This window comes from Chiloscyllium plagiosum, unplaced genomic scaffold (assembly GCF_037043375.1).
Source record: "Chiloscyllium plagiosum isolate Xiang-an unplaced genomic scaffold, Cpla_swu_hap1 HiC_scaffold_32, whole genome shotgun sequence".
Lineage (NCBI taxonomy): Eukaryota > Metazoa > Chordata > Chondrichthyes > Orectolobiformes > Hemiscylliidae > Chiloscyllium > Chiloscyllium plagiosum.
This window is the reverse complement of record NW_028270170.1, coordinates 8,790,510-8,810,959: the sequence shown is the minus strand read 5'-3', so window position 1 is coordinate 8,810,959 and position 20,450 is coordinate 8,790,510. Positions and strand designations below refer to the sequence as shown.

The 20,450-nt window shown below is 41.3% G+C and overlaps 1 protein-coding gene across 1 annotated transcript in view; it reads right to left on the bottom strand.

Moving 5' to 3' along the window:
- The window catches only part of lasp1 (LIM and SH3 protein 1), a 154,126-nt gene extending 136,464 nt beyond the window's left edge, over positions 1–17,662 (bottom strand). Inside the window, exon 1 of the mRNA XM_043674841.2 lies at positions 17,411–17,662. Coding sequence (XP_043530776.1) covers positions 17,411–17,479 — 69 coding nt within the window. The 5' untranslated portion in view covers positions 17,480–17,662. The remainder of the gene's footprint in view (positions 1–17,410) is intronic.
- Positions 17,663–20,450: the final 2,788 nt, after the last annotated feature.

Genomic DNA, 20,450 nt, shown 5'->3' with positions numbered 1-20,450 from the left:
TTTAACATGTTCAAGCAGAGAAGCAGAGTCAACATGATAGAGGGAGACATACCGCACAAATTTATAAGAATTCGTTGAGAATGTGACAAGCAGGATAGATAAAGGGGAACCAGTTGAACACAGTACAAGAAAACATTAGCATGTATAGAGAAATGGCTAACTAATAGAAGACAGAGTTAAGATTAAAGGGATATTTTCAGAATAGTAACTTGTAACTAGAAGTGCCACAAGGATCAATGCTAGAACCACAATTCCTTACAAGGTATATTAATGACCTTGAGTGACAGAAGTGAATGTATGATTGTCAAATTTTCAGATGACAATAATACGTGGAAGTCAGTAGTGAGGATGATACAGTCTACAGAGGGATATATACAGGTTGAGTGAAAACTTGGCAGAGAAATATAATGTAGGAAAATGTGAGGTTATGCACTCTGGTAAGAAGAATAGAAGGGTTATACTGGAAACATGGACTTCTCCACCTCCTGATGCTGCCCTGGTGCTTGCAGCACTCTTCCAGCCTCCTGCTTGTCTACTTAGAAAGAATAGAAGAGCTGAATGTTATTTATATGGGTAAAGGCTGTAAAAAGATACCGCGCAAGGAGATTCAGGGGGTCACCTTACAGAAGTCACATAAAGCTAGCATCCAGTTATTGAGAGAAATTAGAGACAGAAGGTCACTGATGGTAGATCTAGGAATATGTCCAGCCAGAGTTGGTAACCCTACATCAAAAGAAATGCTCCAACTCAACAGCACTTTCCAGAATGACTGCACTTTTGTATAGCCCACAATACATATTAAGTTGTAGAAATTAGCTTATTCATGCTGTTTGGAGACAACCAAATCTAAAAGGCAGGATTTCATGAATTAGAATAATGTCATTTCATCAGGTTTGAAACCAGAAAACATTACCTGCCTGAAACATTACATTAAACCCAATCACAAACATCAGATGAAACTGGTTTGATTTGACAGTTCCAGTGACAAAAACAAAATCACCCCACAACCCAAAGTGGATCACAACTTAGCAAAATTGACCACCTTCAGGCAGGCCATAACAGCCGCTGGCACAGTCACTAATGCTTAGTGACAGTAGTCTTGCTTCAGAAGATTGCAGGCTCAAGTTCCATTCCAGAGGTTCAAACACATTAAACATGTGGACACACAATTGCTGGAATAGAGGGATTGTTGCATTGTCAAAGCTGAACCCAAACCACTTCTGCCCTCTTAGGTGGAGGCAGAAGATCCATTTTACTATTTCAAAGAACAAGAACATTTGCTCATGTCCAAGATAATATTAAAATAATTAACAAATAAAAGATCTGGCCATTACATCATTGCTGTTTGTGGGAGCTTGTTTCTCATAAACTGACTACCATATTTCCTATATTACTGTCATGATACTTAAAAGTATATCATTAGCCATAAATGATGGTCCACAACATCTCGTGATTGTTAGAGATGTTGGCCAGAGGATAAATAGCAGCCAGAACTTTGTGAAAGCATCTTTTTGAAAATAGTGGCCATAGGATCTTAAGCATACACAGAGAGCAATGTCTCTTCCAAGAACATCACCTCTGGTAGTGCTACATATTGCACTCAAGTCCATATCACCTGATCAAATCACTGCAGTGTGATCTGATCCCACAGCCTTGATGATATTTACAGGGAAGAGTGCTCGCAAATGAGCCACAGCTGACAGCTTCAGCCTATTACTGTTGAAGGAGCAGTCTAGTTAAAACTCCTAGTTTTAATGAATAAGCAATTGGTTCTCTACAGCACACAGCAAGATGAACCCCAAAGCAAATAATACAACAACTCAGTTTGTGGAGATAGCTCTTTCTAGACAGGATAGAAACAGGCCAAGCAAAAGGCCCTTAAAAGAAGAAACAGAGTATCTTATTCAGATAACACAGAAACTAATTGTTCCCCAGCAGTTAATTATGTCTTCAGTTGGCTCAGTACTTGATTGGTCATCTTCGAGTGAGGAGAATAAAATGCAGTTACCAGAACAACCACAGATTGTAAGGGATCATATTAATTCTTACTTTCGAAATTAGAAAGAAAACCATATCGTACAGTCATTCAGTCTCAGCAGGAGCTCTGGAGAAATGTTAAATTTATGCCACAAAGAATAGTTGAGGGATATATTTAATTTTGTCTATGCTAAAGCCCATGATCTTATAAAAAAAACATTCTGTGGGACTAACAGTGTAGATGCTGAGAGGACGTTTCTCTTCTTGATAAATCATGTGTTGGGACACAGTTTAAATACAAAGGGCTTTCCATTTAAAGAGATTAGAAGGAACTTATTCTTAGAGGGTTGTTAATGTTTGGAGGCCTCTTTGCCAAAGAGTAATTGAGGCAAGCCATTGAATCTATTCAAGGCCAAGTTAGACAGATTTTTGATACACAGAGTCGATGTGGCTGTAAATCCCACTTCACAGCCAATCAGATCAGCCATGACTTCATAACATTGGAGCAAACTCAAGGACCCAAACTTACTCCCATTTTTTATGCTCTTAATGGGAGAAAGGCACATGTGCAAAGGCACTTCACAGGAACTCTCAGAGCCACACAAGGTGATAATAGAACCATGACCAAATGTTCAGTGAAGAGGTAATGTTTGACAATCATCTTGAGGATGTATGGGGAGAGAGACAGACAGACATAGACGAGGGGAGGGAGAAAGAGGTTTTCAGAGAAGATTCCTGAGGGTATGTGATATCAACTGTCTAATGAGGATGAGGTCAAAACTGGAGGAGCACAGAAATCTTGGGACAGTTGTCAGATTGGAAGATTCTAGATTAGAGTAGTGCTGGAAAAGCACAGCAGTTCAGGCTTCCTGATGAAAGGCTTTTGCCCAAAATGTCGATTTTCCTGCTCCTCAGATGCTGCCTGAACTGCTGTGCTTTTCCAGCACCACTCTAATCTAGAATCTGGTTTCCAGCATCTGCAGTCATTGTTTTTAACCCTGTCAGATTGGAAGAGATTAACGACAGGGATGAGCAAATCGAATAAGATATGTAGAACAGGTGAGAAAATACATGTGGAAGGAGGTGCACATGAAATATAAAAACTGGCAGAGCCCTATTGGACTAAATGGTGTGTTTTGGTGCTGGATGTCATATGTTAAGATAAAGCAACATAAACTCAAACAGTTCATTACACAACAATCCAGCCTGCTAACCTACAAACTACAGTGAAGGAGATTTTACTGAGGGAGTATACACAGGGTACTCTGTTTCAGCCTTTCTTCTCACTGCTTTCATGTTCACCAACTGGAGAGACTCTGCAGAGTAGGAGAGAAAATTCACCCAGCTGGCCTCCCACACTGCTTTGTTCCAGAATTCTTCTGGCACCATTTCAGTTTGAAGTTGGTCAGCCAGCTCCCATCATTTACACTACTTAATCAACCTCCCTTGTTCCAGTGCCAGGTTTATAACTCCTTGTAAGTAAAACAAAACTGAGTCTCCATCCTATTAGTGGGGCAAGGGAGCCAGACTAAGCACTGTGAAGATTAAAAACTTGCCTCACAGGATAAAACGTTAATTTCACCTACAACGGAAATGCAACACTATATGTTAAAACTCCAGCTTCAAATTAAAAATCACCAAGTAAGGAAGCCCTGTGTGAACTGCAATAATTATATCCTTTAATAAAGCTACTGCACTGCATAATTACTGTAACATATCTGCACAATTAAAGACGTATGAAGTCGACTGGCTCTGTTGGAAGGTGCATTGCTCAGAGTGGTCCTCCAAGATGTGTTGGACTGTTAATGGAAGGGAGCAAGAGTTACTGGTGGCAAGATTAAAGAGCAGGTTTGAGACAGAGAGAGGACAGCAGCAACAGATGTATGAGCAGTCTGCAAACTCTCCAAGCCCCACACATTCCTGACTTGGAACTATGCCACCATTCCTTCACTGTCACTGTGTCAAATTCCTGGGATTTTTTCCCTAACGTTTGTGGGTTTCCCTATACTGTATAGGGAGCAGCAGTTCACAATGATAGCTTGTCACCATCTTAAAAGGGCAGTTAGGGATGGGCAAAAACTAGCCTGATGAGCAACAGCTTTATCCTGTGAAAGAATAAAAGAAGACTTCCATTCATAAAAACAGAGACTTCCATTCATGCCTTGCACACCCTCAGATATCCCAAAAGCACTTTACAACAAATAAAACAAAGAAACATAGATAAAAACAAACGCTCAACTAATCTATTCCCATTTTCCAGCATTTCTCTATAGCCTTGTGCATCCTGTCACTGGTGTCCTAACGACCTGTCCATGCAATGACCATCTCCAGTAAGAGGCATTTTAACGACCACTCCTTGATATTTAAATTGCATTACCATCACTGAATCCCCACTATCAACATTCTAGGGAATACCATGGACTCACCACATCAACACAGTGACTACAAGAGCAGGTCAGAGGCTTGGAATACTGCAGCAAGTAACTTAGCTTCTAACTCCACAAAGCCTGTCCACCATCTAAAAGGCACAAGTCAGGAGTGTGTTAGAATATTCCCCACTTGCTTGGATGTGTGCAGCTCCAACAAGTCAAAAAGCTTGAGACCATCCAAGACAAAGCAGCTCACTTGATTGGCACCATATCCACAAAATCCACTCCCTCCACCGCCAATGCTCATTAGCAGTAGTGTGTGCTATCTACAAGATGCACTGCAGATATTCACCAAAGATCCTGAGTCAGCACCTTCCAAAACAATAATCACTTACATCTAGAAGGACAAGGGCAGCAGCTACATGGGAACACCACCACCTTCAAGTTCTTCTCCAAGCCACTCAACATCCAGAGTTGGAAAATATAACCCTGTTTCTTCACTGTTAGTGGGGTCAAAATTCTGGAATTCCCCCCCACAAGACATTGGTCAACCTACAGCATGTGGACTACAGCAGTTCAAGGTGGCAGCTCACCACCACATTCTCAAGGGCAACTAGGGATGGTCAATAAATGGGGGCCAGCCAGCGATGCCCATGTCTCATAAAAGTGAATAAATTATTTTAAAATCACACATGCTTAACCTGTGACCCCTGTTCTGGATTTGTCTGTCATTAGGAACATTATTGCTGTATTTACCCTGTCTGGTCCTGTTAGAATTTTGACGATTTCATGATATTTCCCAATTCTTCTGAAGTTAGTGGCAGAGAGTCCTATCCAATCCAATCTCTCCTCATTTACCAGTCCTACTATCCCAACAGTCTGGTAAACCTTTGTTCACTCCCTCCATTGCCAGAACATCATTTCTTAGACAAGGAGAACAAAACTGCACACAATATTCCACTTGGGGCCTCACCAAGACCCTACACAATTCAGCAAGACATCCTTATTTCCAAACTCAAATCTGCTAATTTTACAAGCAATTATTATTATTGTAATGTGTATGTGCACGTGCACAGTAGGGGGGGGGGGGGGGGGGGGGGGGGGGGGAGCGGTGCAAAGTGACAGGAATTTCTACACTGCAAGTTCCCATAAATACCATTGTAACAAAATTCCCAACAAATGTCAGTTGGGAGGTTAACATTTGCCAGGAACAAAGATGTAGCATCATAGAATCCCTACAGTGCAGAAGGAGGTCATTCAGCCTAATGAGTCTGCACCAACCCTTTGAAGAACATCCCACCCTATCCCCATGACTACACATTTACCATAGTTAACCCATCTAGCCTGCACAGTATGGGGCAATTTAGCATGGCCAATTCACCGAAGTTACATTTCTTTACAAGAAGGAAGTCCACACAGTCACCCAAGGCTAGAATCAAACCCAGGTCCATGAAAATGTTTATATTCACCTAAGGACAGATGGAACCTGAAAGACATACCATCTTCACACAGGTGAAAGACAGCACCTCAGAGAACAATTCAAGGTGTATGAAGTCGATTGGCTCTGTTGGGAGGTGCATAGTTCAGAGTGGTCCTCCAAGTTCCTCCCTCAGTACTGCAACAAGGTGTCAAGCTTCTAAGAGATTCTCAGGTCTCTGGGACTTGAACCGAAAACTTTCCGACTCAGAGGCAAAAGTGTAATCACTGAGACATAACAAACCACCTTTTCTTCGCAAGAAAAGATTTTATGTTTTTCTTGCTGAGAGACACTCACTGCCACTGCCTCTCAAGTTCTTTTTCTGCAGTGCAATGTGATAGCAGATTAAAATGGTCAATTATGATTACATGTATTACAAATATTACAGACTTAAACATAATCATTTTCTTCCTCACTGACAACTGGACAACAAGAGGAATTTAATTGTAGCTTACTGTGTTCAAAAGTCCCTCAAGGATTTCAAGGAAATAAAAACAAAAAAAATTTCTATTTATCTAGAATGGTGTCATTTTCTACAAAACTTAAATGGAGGCAGAAAGTCAATATAGGAGAGGTAACGTGGCAATCTTAGTAGCCTACATGAAAAATGTTGTAATAGGTGTAGCCTTAGGATTGGTGTTTCTGTTGTGACTCAGAGCTATTGAGATTTAATCTTTCAGTCTCTATATAATCCTCCTCCCCCAGCAGTTCTTTCAAAAGAATGCACAGCTAAACCAACCATTGATTCAAAAGAATAGCACACACACTCACACACACACACACACACACACACACACACACACACACACAGAGAGAGAACAGGAAAGCCCCAAATACAAGTTCATTCCAAGTACTCAGGTGAGGTAGGGCTGCCAACTGTTTTCCTGGAATCTCATCACATGACTTCCCATCACTACACTCTTGCCTTCGGTTGGCTGACAGATGTGTCCTTAAAAGGGAACCAGCTCCCCATGCCAACTAGAAAATAAACAGACCAGAGTATTGATTTTTAACTCGACAAATAGCCAACCTCTCCACTCATGCTATCATTTTCAGCACCAAACATTCAAATAAAAAATAAACTTTTTCCCCCCTCTTTCTAAGGCTCCTAGGTTCCTCACAGCAGTGTCTGGAAATGAATTTATAAGAATAGTACACAGCAGGAAATTCCAGGTTTAGCAAGGCTAGTTCTGGTGGTATGGACCCATAATCTTTATCAAGTACACATAAATGGCTTCTCTCTGGGTCAGAATGTTTGCGACCTGCAGAGTCCTGTGGTTGTTCGAGCTAGTGGCAAAGCTCAGGGTTAGTACTTGAAGTTGGAAGGCAAGGAAACCAGCCTGAAATGAAGCAATCATCTCCCTTCTTTCAACACCAGCTTTCACCCAAATATAAGTAGCTTCAGGGATACTGTTGCAAACATAATATCAAGTTATTTAGCAGAAACAGGGAGCAACTTGTCCTTCAAAATTGTCTTTCCATGTAGAAGCAATTAGCTATTGCATAGCTGTGCCCTGTTGATCAGACTAGCTTGTCTCTTTCACGGTGATTATTTCCCAAGCTTTCACCTTGTAGTGCTGGCAGAGTTCCAACAGCTTCATCCCTGTTTGCCAAGATTCATTTTATCAACACTGCTGTATCTCAAATTTAAAAACTCGAATGTTTTTGACCTACCCAAATTTCTCCCTCCTCTTTGCATCGAGTGTTGCAATGAATACCCAGTCTCTAAATACATGCCCAAAACCCTAAAACTGGGCATTTCCTCATCTCAGCATTCCTGATGAAGGGCTTATGTCAGAAACATAGATTCTCCTGCTCCTTGGATGCTGCCTGACCTGCTGTGCTTTTCCAGCAACACATTCTCTACTCTGACTCTCCAGCATTTGCAGTCCTCACTTTCTCTCAATTCCTCACCTAATTTACCAACTCCTAAACCCCACTCATCATGGCATTCATCCATTGTACATAGAACACAGAACAATACAGCACAGAACAGGCCCTTCATGTTGCGCCGACCTGTGAACTAATCTAAGCCCAATCCCTACACTATCCCATTGTCATCCATGCGCGTATCCAAGGACTGTTGCAATGCCCCTAGTGTGACTGAGTTAATGACATTGGCAAACAGGGCATTCCATGCCCTTACCACTCTCTGAGTAAAGAACCTGCCTCTGACATCTGTCTTAAATCTATCACCCCCTCAATGTGTATCTATGCCCCCTTGTCCAAGCTGACATCATCAACCTGGGAAAAAGACTTTCACTGTCTACCCTATCTAATCCTTTGATCATCTTGTATGCCTCTATTAAATCCCCTCTTAGCTTTCTTCTCTCCAATGAGAACAGACCCAAGTCCCTCAGCTTTTCCTTATAATACAAATACATGCATTTCAAATACAAATCAATTCCTCACATGACCTGACTTTTTGGCATTAGCTACAGATCACTTACTATTGCTATAAGGTCTTATTCTGTTCAAACTGGATGTCTTGTTCCTTTTCGTTACAACATCCTGGGGATTACCAATGACTAGAAAGTCAACTAGACTCACCAAAATAAATAAATAGAGTGGCTACAGGGTAGGTCGGAGGTAGGAAAACTGTGGTGAGTAACTCATCCCCTGACTCTTCAAAGTCTGTCCACCATCTACAAGACAAGTCAGGAGGGCGATGGAATACTCCCCACTTGTCTGGATTGCTGCACCTCCAACTACACACAAGAAGCTTGACACTATCCAAGACCAAATGACACAGGACCAGAATTAGGCCATTTAGCCAATTGAATCTGATTTGCCAATTGATCACAACTTATATGTTTCTCCTGTCTTCTCCACATAACTCTTGATCACCTTACTAATCAAGAACCTAACTTTGTTTTAGACACACTCAGTGTATGGATTGCAGCAGTTCAAGACGACAGCTCACCACCACCTTCAAGGGCAACCAGGGATGGGCAATAAATGCTGGCCCAGCCAGCAATGCCCACGAATACATAAAAGAATTAGAACAATAACGACACTTCAAAAAGTAATTCATTGACTGTGAAGCACTTGGGAATGACAAGGATCTTCCCGATGATTAGGGAGTACAGAACCAGGGGTCACGGTTTAAGGATATAGGCTTGGCCATTTAGGACTGAGATGAGGAGAAATTTCTTCATCAACAGTTTTGTTTTTTTCCCATTCAGTGAGGATCAAATTCTTACTTGTGGAAATAATTCATTCACAATACTGCCCAATTCTCGGTCCTTCAGCCCTATCGAATAATCAATGCCATTCATGCTAAGTCAGTCTGATAATAGATCCATGCCCAATGTAGACCTGGCGTCCATTCATTACTGAACATTTTGAGCATGGATCTATTGTCAAGCTCACTTTGCATGAATGGCATTGATTATTCTATTGGGCTAAAGGACAGAGAATTTTAATAACTGTTCATGGATTGAGAGATGCAATAATTCTGTGTGGAATAAACTATTAAAAGGGACAAGGACAAATTTATAAGGAATTGAAAGTAATTAGCCAAGTCTAGGAAAAGAAGTTGAAGTTACATGAAGAAAACTGTTTTAACAATTGTTTGATAAATGGCTGCTTTATGCCACAAGAACAACTGACTGCCCTGCAGAAGAATTTAAGGAGTTAATTAGAAGAAAGCTGTGTCTTCAAAAAGACAGTCAATGCCAAAATGTAAAAAGAAACAAGGTAGCTACTTCTGATAGGTTGGCAAGCTGCAGACTTGCAATATTTTGGATGAAAGAATTTAAAGGATCATCAATAATGTCACACCTCAAACTTGAAGGATGGAAAATTGTGTAAGAATTCAACTGCAGGATTCCTTGGGAACAGAACTTCAGAGAACAACACTGCTCATCAATCAGACCCTGGACACATTGAGATACAGACACTATTGGTTGGAATCATAGCGAAATGCCACCATTAAATAGGGTAGTGGCCAAGTTGAATTGTGAAACTTAATCTGTTTACTGGAGATGTCTCATTTTGGCTGCTACATGCAATAAAATTTAAATAATTGTGTCAGTATTTGATTGTCTGTTAGATTTCTTAATAAGTAGCCAACTTAAAGATGGCTTGTGGTAATTTACACAAACACCTGCTATTTATTTTCAGCTCCTAATACCCCAGACTGCTACACAGTCTGTTCTGGAGGGAAAGGGGATTTTGCAGGGACCTCAACTTCAGCCAATCATGACTCAAACACAACTCACGGAGTACCTTCATCTAACTAACTATGGGGTTGGAAGGACCCCAAGATAACCAAGATTTTTCCCTGTCTGATTTCAATTCAGTTAGCTGGAGTAATTGCCACGGAGCTAATCAGGCCACTACCTAACCCTCCAATTTGTGTATGACTTTCTGTTAATTACTGTCCACACAAATTCTGAATTGCAATTACAGCAGCATGTGGTAGGTCCTCACTTCAATAACTCTAACTGCTTGAGAACAGAGGATGCATTTTACATTAGAAATAATTCTCTGGCAAACCTTTTCTGTAACACAATTTAAAGCAAAAACAAAAAGGTTGCACTTCCAAATCAGCTTTCATGATGAGGGAACATCCCATAGTGCTTTCCAGAGAGGGAATTAATTTTGAATTGTATTCATTGCTACTCGTAGGAAATTGTCAGCTCATCTGGGCAGAGAATGATTTCAAAACAACATTGTAATCATGACCAGATAAGTCTGTTAATAATACTGGTTGAGATTTTGATATTCATTACATCAAGTCACCATTGTGAGCAAACATGCTCAGGTTTAAGTAGACAATAGGTGCAGGAGTAACCCATTCTGCCCTTCGAGCCTGCACCACAGTAGCTGTTTGAAATAACAGAAAGAGGAGCCCTCTTGTGGTGCAGTGGTAGTGTCCCTACCCCTGGATCGAGGGGCCTGGGTTCAAGCCCCACCTGCCCCAGAGGTGTGTAATAGCGCCTCTGAACAGATTGATCATTAAAATAAGTTTAAAAAAAGAGGAAGACTAGACCATTCAGCCTTTAGAGTCTGTCTGGCCTTTCTATAAAATCATGGCTTATCTGTCCCAGGCCTCAACTCTTTTTTTTTGAGAATTGCTAGTTCCTTAATTCCCTAATATTTTAAAGTCCAACAAACTCCTCTCACTTTCACAAATATCTGGAGTAGAAAATTCCAGGCATTCGCAGACATCTCAACTAGAAAATGAATGCACCTTTATTCAGTAAAACCACGTCCCCTAATTGAAAAATCTCAACATCTACTTCTGTCAAGCCTACTTACAATCCTGTATGCTTCAATAAGATCAATAACGCTTTCCTCTAAATACTAATGAACACAGAATAAACCTGTTTAGCTGTTCTAGAATCAGTCTAGTGAATCTCCACCTCCAAAGCCACTATCCTTTTCAACATATAGAGATCAAAACTTCATATAGTAGTCCATGCTCGGTCTCACAATACCCTGTACAGTTGCAACATGACTTCACAACTTTTAAACTCCAACCTCCTAGTAAGACAATTCCATTTGCCTTAATTACTTGCTGCACTTGCATTGTTACATTTTACCATGCTTAATAGCTACAATACCATGTTCATACTTCATCTTTATATTAGAGTGACTTTTTAAATATTGACTCACTCTAACAACATTTATGTGGTGTGGGCAGTGCCAACTAGAAGAGCATTTACTACCCACCCCTAATTGCCCAGAGGGCAGTTAAAAGTCAATCATATTGCTGGGGTCTGAAATCTCACTCACATGTAAAATAGGACCAAGTTATGATGGCAGATTTCCTTCCCTGAAGTTGGGTTTTTAATGACAATCCACAGTGGTTATGTGGGCACCATTAGACCAGCTTTTTATTCCAGGTTTTTCATTTTTGAATTCAAATTCCACCAGAAATGGGTGATTCAAACAGATGTTCCCAGAGTATTGGGCCGGGGTCCTGGATTGCAGTGACAGTACCATTACATCACTGCCTCTCCTTCAATGGTTTCACACAGACCATAAGATCCAGAAGCAGAATTAGCCATTCAACTCATCTAGTCTACTGCACCGTTTAGCATCATACACACGTGTAATTAATAATTTGAAAATGTTAAATGCACAAATCAGACAACCATTTCAGACATCAACACAAATGAACAGTTCATTTGACTTTTGTGACATTGGTTGAAGATTGAAGCTTGTCGAGAATTAGCCATTGCTTTTAGGAATGGACACTGGCATCTTTACATTCTCATTAGCAATGCAACAATCTCTTACGAAGTAAGCTGGTGTATCAGCCTCAATTACAGCCAACTCAATGCTATCAAGCAATCCGATGAGTTAAGGGACCCACATTGTTTGACACAGAGACAGGAGTGTTACACATAGTGACAGCTGAGACCCAATAATGAGTAAGGGGATAAAAGAAAATTAGCCAGGCTTCTTACTTGTATTTCTTTCTGCTGAGTCAGAAAGGCAATGGGTTCAAGTTCCATTCCATAGATTTCAACTCATAACGCAGAGTGGCATTTTAACGCTACATTGAGGGATTGTCCGACCAGAATGCTACCTTTCATGTGATACATTAAGTCATTAAGAGCAGGGAGTTCTCCAGTGTGCTGTTCAATGGGATGATGTGGTCATTATCACATTGCTTTCTTCAGGGGCCTGCTGTGCACTAATCTGTAGCTGCCTTTCCTACATTGCAACAGTGACTACACTTAATAAAAGTGTATCATTAACTGTACAGACAGTCCCCGGGTTGGGAATGGGTTCTGTTTGAGTTCCTTTGCAAGTTGATTTGTATGCAAGTTGGAACACAACATGGGACATCATAAATGGAGCTGTTCATTAATACAGGATCTTAAGTGTTTTTAAATCAGACATTCATAAATTAGAAACCCCCTGTAAAGTGTTGTGTGGCATCCTGAAGTTGTTAAAAAAAATTACAAATCACTCAATAATTCTGTTGCAAAAAGTGCGTTTCCTTGAAAATTGGCTGAAGACATTACTCTTGGAGGCAAATAGCTGATAACACACCGAAAACCAATTTGCTGATGCTCCGGAGGTGTATTAGTAGCTATAATCCATCATAAGTTATGAAACCTTGAGAGAAAAAGAGTGTGAAAGAAATCCCAAGAATACAAAGGGCCCTTTTAGCACAGTGCTAGTGTCTGAACCTCTAGACCAGAAGACCTGGCTTCACATCCCAGAGATGTGTCATAATGTGTCTGAACAGGTTAATTAAAATATCTATAAAAGTTGAGATAACAGAACATGCTGAGCAAGACCTGACTGGAATGTTCCTTTTCTTCAGGGTTACAGTAACAAAGGAGAGTAGAGTTGAGGACACAACAATGATCTTATTGAAGGTCAAAATTGGCTCGAAATGTCTACTCTTGCTCCTACATCCTATGTTCCAATGTAAAATGCTGTCTGAAGCCCATAGCACACTTCATGTTTTGGTGATATGACTAACAGCACGGTGACTCAGTGGTTAACACTGCTACCTCACAGCGCCAGGGACCCAGGTTTGATTCCAGCCTCAGGCAACTGTCTGTGTGGAGTTTGTACATTCTGCCCGTGCCTGCGTGGGTTTCCTCTGGGTGCTCCGGTTTCCTCACACAATCCAAAGAAGTGCAGCTAAGGTGAATTAGCTAAATTGCCAATAGCGTTCAGTGATGTATAGGTTAGGTATATTAGTCAGGGGTAAATATAGGGTAGGGGCAATGGGTCTTGGTGGGTTATTCTTTGGAGGGTCGGTGTGGGCTTGTTAAGCCAAAGAGCCTCTTTCCACAGTATAAGAATTCTATGAGCTGGAGCATGCGAGCATTCTAACCAAGTTTCCTGGGCACAGAATCAAAACCATGGCTTTATTCTCTGCTGCAATCTGACATCCACCAGTACCTACATATTCACAACATGTTTCTGCCTGTTGTACAACAATATGCCAGCAATGGATCAGCGGCAGCACAATGTCAGATGTTCACGCTGTCAAACATCATTCAGATCCCACGTACATAAGAAGACTAATATGTCAATGCAGTACTGAAGGAACACTGCATTGTCAAAAGCGACCTCATTCAGGTAAAAGTCAAACCAAAGTCCTCCTAGTTTTCACAGTTTATTTCAAAATAGTGCTTTGGGATAATTTGCAAGGAGGTGGCCGGACTCGGCTTCCTGCCCAATATTTATCCTTAAAACAGGCGACTGACTGTGTGGAGTTTGCACGTTCTCCCAGTGTCTGCGTGGGTTTCCTCCGGGTGCTCCGGTTTCCTCCCACAATCCAAAGATGTGCAGGTTAGGTGAATTGGCCATGCTAAATTGCCCGTAGTGTTAGGTAAGGGGTAAATGTAGGGGTATAGGTGGGTTGCGCTTCAGCGGGTCGGTGTGGACTTGTTGGGCCGAAGGGCTTGTTTCCACACTGTAATGTAATCTAAAACATTCAACAGCATTCCTGTTTATGGGATCTTACTGTGCATGCATTGGCTCCCAGGTTTTCCCTCGCACAGAACAGTGGCAACTTTTCAAGAAGTTCATCACCCTCAAGGCCAGGCAAGGCACTAATACATAAAATTCTTTGCCTGCCAAATTCCAGCAAAAGTTCTTAGTTGTAACTTGGAGGGTAATCTCACACCAGGATACGAATCTAGAGACAAATCATTCTCCACGACCATGTCCAAGACATCATCCATAACATACAAGGGCAGATGATTTTTTTTTGAAGTAGGCTGTTTGGATTGGAGTTGGCACATCACAAACTAAGCCCAGACTCATTGTCGAAGAGTGTGATGTAGGAGAAACACACAGGTCAAGCAGCATCCAAGGATCAAGAGAATCAACATTGAGCATAAGCCCTTCGTCAGCCCTTCCTGATGAAGGGCTTATTCTCGAAACATCAATTCTCCTGCTCCTCGGATGCTGCCTGACCGGCTGTGCTTTTCCAGCACCACACTCTTCGACTCTGATCTCCAGCATCTGCACTCCTCACTTTCTCCCAGACACATCGGCAATGAACACTAACTTTCCAGCATTTTTTCCTTCAAAATCTCTCAACAGATGTGAACTTTGAGTGCTACACTGTTAGTCTCCTTGTTAAAACCCTGGAAAAAAAGTTACACCTTGTTGAATTAAGTGTACCTGGCTGTTTCATGGCATAGCATATTAATTTCATAATTACTGCAAAAGAACCCTCACCTGACTCTATAAAATTAATTTTACACTTATAAAATTTTAATTTCTCTATTATATTTAACCTTCCACACATTTATAACATGATTTGAAGTTTATATTGATATTTTACTTCTAAATCCAATTAATTTGTCAGCTGTGGCTCAGTCTGTAACAAATGCACACTCAAGTCACAACATTGAGTGTTCAATTCTCACCAAAGACAGAAATACAAAAAACACAGTTGACAGCCAATGCTATATTAAGAAAATGCTGTACAGTCAGATCTTTGAGACAGATAGCAAACTGGAGCCCTCAACTGAGAACAAAATAAAATCCTCTATCAAAGATTTGTATAGCTGTTACACTCAAGGTCCAAGCCAATATTTCTCTCTCAATCAGTATCACAGAAACAAAAGTATCTGGTCATGATTTCTTTGCTGCTTGTGGGATTGTTTGCATGAAAATTGGCTCTCTCTTTTCCGACATGACAGTGACCACAAAAGGTCCAGTCAAAAGTTGGCTGTGAAGCATGTTGAGACATACAGCAGCCAAGAAAGGTGCTACATAAATGCAAGTGTCTCCATCTAAAATTTAAAGGTGAACATTTTTAACTTCCTGGCTTGTTATCTCAAAGTACCTCAAAGTAGTTGGCGGTGTCCCACACTTGCTGACATCACTGTTATTGGCCCCAGATTAAAATGGATGATGGAAAAAGGAAAGTCCACACTATCTTTGAGCAGTTCACCTCAGGATCAGCAGCTCAGACGATAGCTTTACCGTTGACCACAAAATCTAGCCCAATCAAATCTGACAGTCCAAGGTCAGAATCACCAAAGCCATCAGCTTGAGAAGCCTACTAATTAGGAAAGCTAGTATTCTAAAGTTGCACAGTTGTGTACCTCATGCTATTGTCAAGAGAAGTTACAACACTTCCCACAATGGCGCTCCGAGTAAATACAGAATGTGGTTAATGAGCCATGTCAGCAAGAAGACATCAGATTTACTTCATCTGTCAATTAGTTGAGCTCAGCGAGGATGACTGTGCTACAACAGGCCACATGATCTCAAACATTTGTGTAGGAAAATGGGGGAATTCAATTAAAGGACTGACTCCCTAGATGCCTTCACTGATCTCTGCTGGTTCGCGTTCAGTTGTAATCATCCACGTGTAAATCAGCTAGGAATGCTCAGTGGGTCAGCAGCATAGTGGACAGGGAAACAGCATGAACAGATCAAGATGATAGTCGTTCATCAAAAAGTAGACAAGCTATTTCCAGCATTTTATTTCAGGATTCCAGCAATCACAGTATTTTGCTTTTGTATTCATTTCCAAAGTTGGTCAGCATACTGATACACATCAGTGGAATATTCCTGAACTGATTGACCCCAGGCACCAACAACATTGATCTGCTAGGGTGAGGGGACTTAGTAAAATCAGTTATTTCCATTCATTGGTGTTTACAGGTTTTTCCCTTGTAATCCAAGTCAGAAGAATTTATTTTTCTCAATCAGCATTGAACTTCATTTTTAAAGGAACCATCAAAAACACCACGCTTCTTTTAAAAAATATAACATGCTATTTTTGTATATACTGTCCAATAACAATATCACTACAGGTGTCACAAGGGATGATCAAAAGTTTCTTGATTCTTAATCTAGCCAAGGGAAAACTTCTGGAGGTGGGTGGTCGGGTGAATAGCAAGAAAATTCAATGGCCGTTTTGAAAATTGCTTTTAAAAGTACTTTTTGGAGCAGGGGGTCAGGAGTGGGCAATAAGCCTGCTGCTTAGTCATAAGATTGGGATGTCGTGAAAATACAACAGTCCCCAGACAAAAGAAAATCAGCCCATAAAACAGCTCCAGGTTCAGTTTTGAAAGTAGGGTATGATCAATCGATCCACGCCCTCCTATAAATTACATAATTTTCCAAAACCTTACCACTGAACTACCTTGATTTTGTTTCCTGGAAGTTTAAGTCCAACACAGTCACTAAATGATTTATTTCTAAAACTGTTGTTAATTAAGATTGAAACCTTTAGAGAAAAACGAGCAAAATTTGAAAAATCAGCAATGCGCGCAGCCAGCATGAGTTTCTGCTAAAAGAAAACTCAAAGAAAAATAAACTAATTTTAAAAATCTGAATAAGTCGTTTCCCTGGTTAGAACTAAAGAGAAGTATAGGTTCAGTGTTTGAAGGGAGAGGAGAGTGATATACTTCCGGCGTCTTCAACGGCGAATGTTACAAAATGTAGCAAATCGAAGAAAAAGAAGCGGAAATCGAGATAGGGGTTTGCAACACTGTAACGAACGAGTTACAATTGGCAACAATGTAATTGACGAGTTACAATGTAACTGAGGGGTTACAATTATCAACAATGTAACTGACGAGTTACAATGTAACTGATTGGGAAGAGCCCTTCAAGCATCGTGCCGCTTCCAGCTCACCTTGTCCAGGCAGTTGACTTTTTCAGTCGGGTAGACAATCTTTTTACATCTGGCGCAAGATGGATTCATTTTGGAAGCCGATTTTGTTTCCCTTGTTTGTCTCTCGATTTCTAGCTGCACGCAATTCGTTGTCTACAATCTCCGTAGAATATGTTCCGTCCTCCTTCCCCTTTCTGTTAAGCTCTTCTCGGATCTGACCAGGGAATAAACAGGAGGGGCCCGTGAGAGCGCGCTCGGAGAAAATCACACGTCCACCGAGGGAGACAGTGGGGGTGGGGGTTGTGTGTCAGCGCGCACGTTGATGAAGGCGTGCACGTCCCCAGAAGCCAAAAAGAGTAATTTGAAACCGGGACTTCTGTTCAGCACGAATGTATGTAATCATTAACCTCAGTGAGGGCTTTAGTAATCGCTTGAAACAAGCGAGAGAGATAGAGTTGTACCTGGATTGTGTATGGCTTCTGGTTGAGGTACACAGCATATTTATTTATTTATTTAACTGCATTAAAGATCGTTGCCATGTTTGCAAGTACAAGTACAACAATGACATATACAAGGCTACACTGAATCATTTTAAAGGAAATTTAATCTTTTGGGGTGGGGAGTGGGGGAGAATTGAGAAGGTCTTCTTCGGGATGTGATTTCTTCCCCCGCCCCCAGTCGGATTTGACAAGTTCACTAACACCTAGAAATGTACAAGGAGTGAGCTGTCTGACCTTCAAGAAGTTCGCCTGCAGTTTTCTGGAACTGTAGCTACATCTCTGGGGCAAAGCTGCGGAAGCAACCCAGAAGAGAGTGGACAATGAACTCGAACGTTTTGACTAATTTGTGGTCAGCTGTCCCCCAATCTGTGAACGATGTTGTTGATGGCTCACTCGTGGGTCTTAAATTGAACAGATTTTGGACACACAGAGCAAGATATGCCATGCAGTGCGACCCAGAGTGTAAAATTTTCTCTGCCTCATCATGAAGGTGTTGGACTCAAAGCTTGATGCATCTTCTCATCATCTTCAACGTCTCCCTGCAGCAGGCTACTGTCCTTGCCTGTTTCAGGAGGACCAACATCATCCCTGTGCCTCAGAAGGCTTGTGCAATATGTCTCAATAACTATCGCCCAGTGACCCTAACCTCAGTGGTCATGAAGTGTTTTGAAAGGCTGGCCATGGCATGAATCAACTCCAGCCTCCCCACTACTCTTGACCCACTCCAATTTGCCTATTGGACAAACAGATCTATGTCAGATGCCATATCACTTGCCCTTCACTCCTCCCTAGACCATTATGATGCCTACAACAGTTACATAAGAATCCTACTCATTGACTACAGTTCAGTCTTCAACACTATTATCCTCTCAAGACTGATTACTAAACTTAGTGATCTCATACTAAGCTCCAAACTCTGCAACTGGATCCTCAGTTTCTTGATCCACAGGCCACAATCAGTGAAATTTGGGCACAATATTTCATCCTCACTAACACTCAACACTGGAGCCCCCCAGGGGTGTGTACTCAGCCCCCTACTGTACTCACTGTATTCCCATGACTATGTCCCAAATACCAGACTAACGCCATTTACAAGTTTGCTAATGACACCACCACAGTCAGTCGAATCTCAAATGGCGATGAAACAGACGACAGATGGGAGGTGGAAGACCTGGAAAAATGATGCACCGAGAACAACCTAGCTCTCAATGCCGGCAAAACCAAGGAACTCATTATTGACTGTCAGTGGGATGTTATTCATGCCCCCCTACACATTAACAGCACAGAGGTGGAATGAGTGGGGAGAGTGTCAAGCTCCTGGTAGTGGTCATCCACAACAAGCTTTCTTGGACTCTTCATGCGGACACACTGGTTACAAAGGCCCAATAATGTCTCTTCTTCCTCAGGCAGCTGAGGAAATTTGGCATGACGGTGAATACCCTTGCCAACTTTTATAGGTGCGCCATCGAGAGCGTTCTGTCTGGAATGTATCACTACCTGGTTTGTCAACTGTACATTCAAGATTGGAGATGGTTACAGAGAGTGGTGAACTCAGCCCAGACAATCATAAAGGCCAATCTCCCATCTATAGAATCCATCTACCAGGCCCACTGTCAAGGAAAGGCCACCAGCATTCTCAAAGATCCATCCCACCCTGGCAATGCTTTTCTACAACCTCTACCATCGGGGAGAAGGTACAGAAGCCTGAACACATGCACCAGCCAGTTTCAAAACAGTTTCTACCCTACTGTTGTTAGAATACTGAATGGACTCACAAACACTTAACATTCGCCTGTACCTGTGTTTGTGTTTTTGCCGCTGTTTACCTATTATTTACTTATCTATGCCATTTAACTCTGTGATCTGCCTGTATCACTCGCAAGACAAAGCTTTTCACTGTGTCTCGGTACACGTTGACAATAAATTCAATTCAATTCATCTTGATGGACAAGTTGTCACCATTTTAAACCAAGAGTAGCAAGACAATGGTCGGTGTCTTTTTAGCATTTTGGTTGTTCTCTTCAGAATGAGAGTTGAGAAAAGACCACTTGGTGGGGACACAAATATAGAGATGGAGGGAAAAAAAGTTTTTTTTTTGACCAGACTGCAATTGGAATTGGCAACCCCAGTCTCCCATCAGTCAAATTTAACAGGGCGCCATTGATAAGCCAACACTGATACCAGAGACGAAACCAAATTACAGCAAGTCTACAGCACAGAAACAGAGGATATGGTCCAGATTTTATAAATCAGTTTTGATGCCCCACACACATCACCATCCTTGTACTCCAATTGTCTGAAAGGGCCTGGCTTCTGTTATGGACCAGACCAAACCACCTTCGAGTACATCAAGGACATAGTGTAGATCCTAACATTTTCTAATTTAAAGGCAAGTATAAAGTGCTGTGTTCGAGATGTAATTTGATTGGTTACATTACTCAGCTTTAAGCAAAGCATACTTTAATCTTACTCTACAGTTAAAGTACTGAGAAAGAAGAATTGATATAACTGTAACTCTATTGGAAAACTTAACAGAATAATTAATTATTTAACTACAAAAC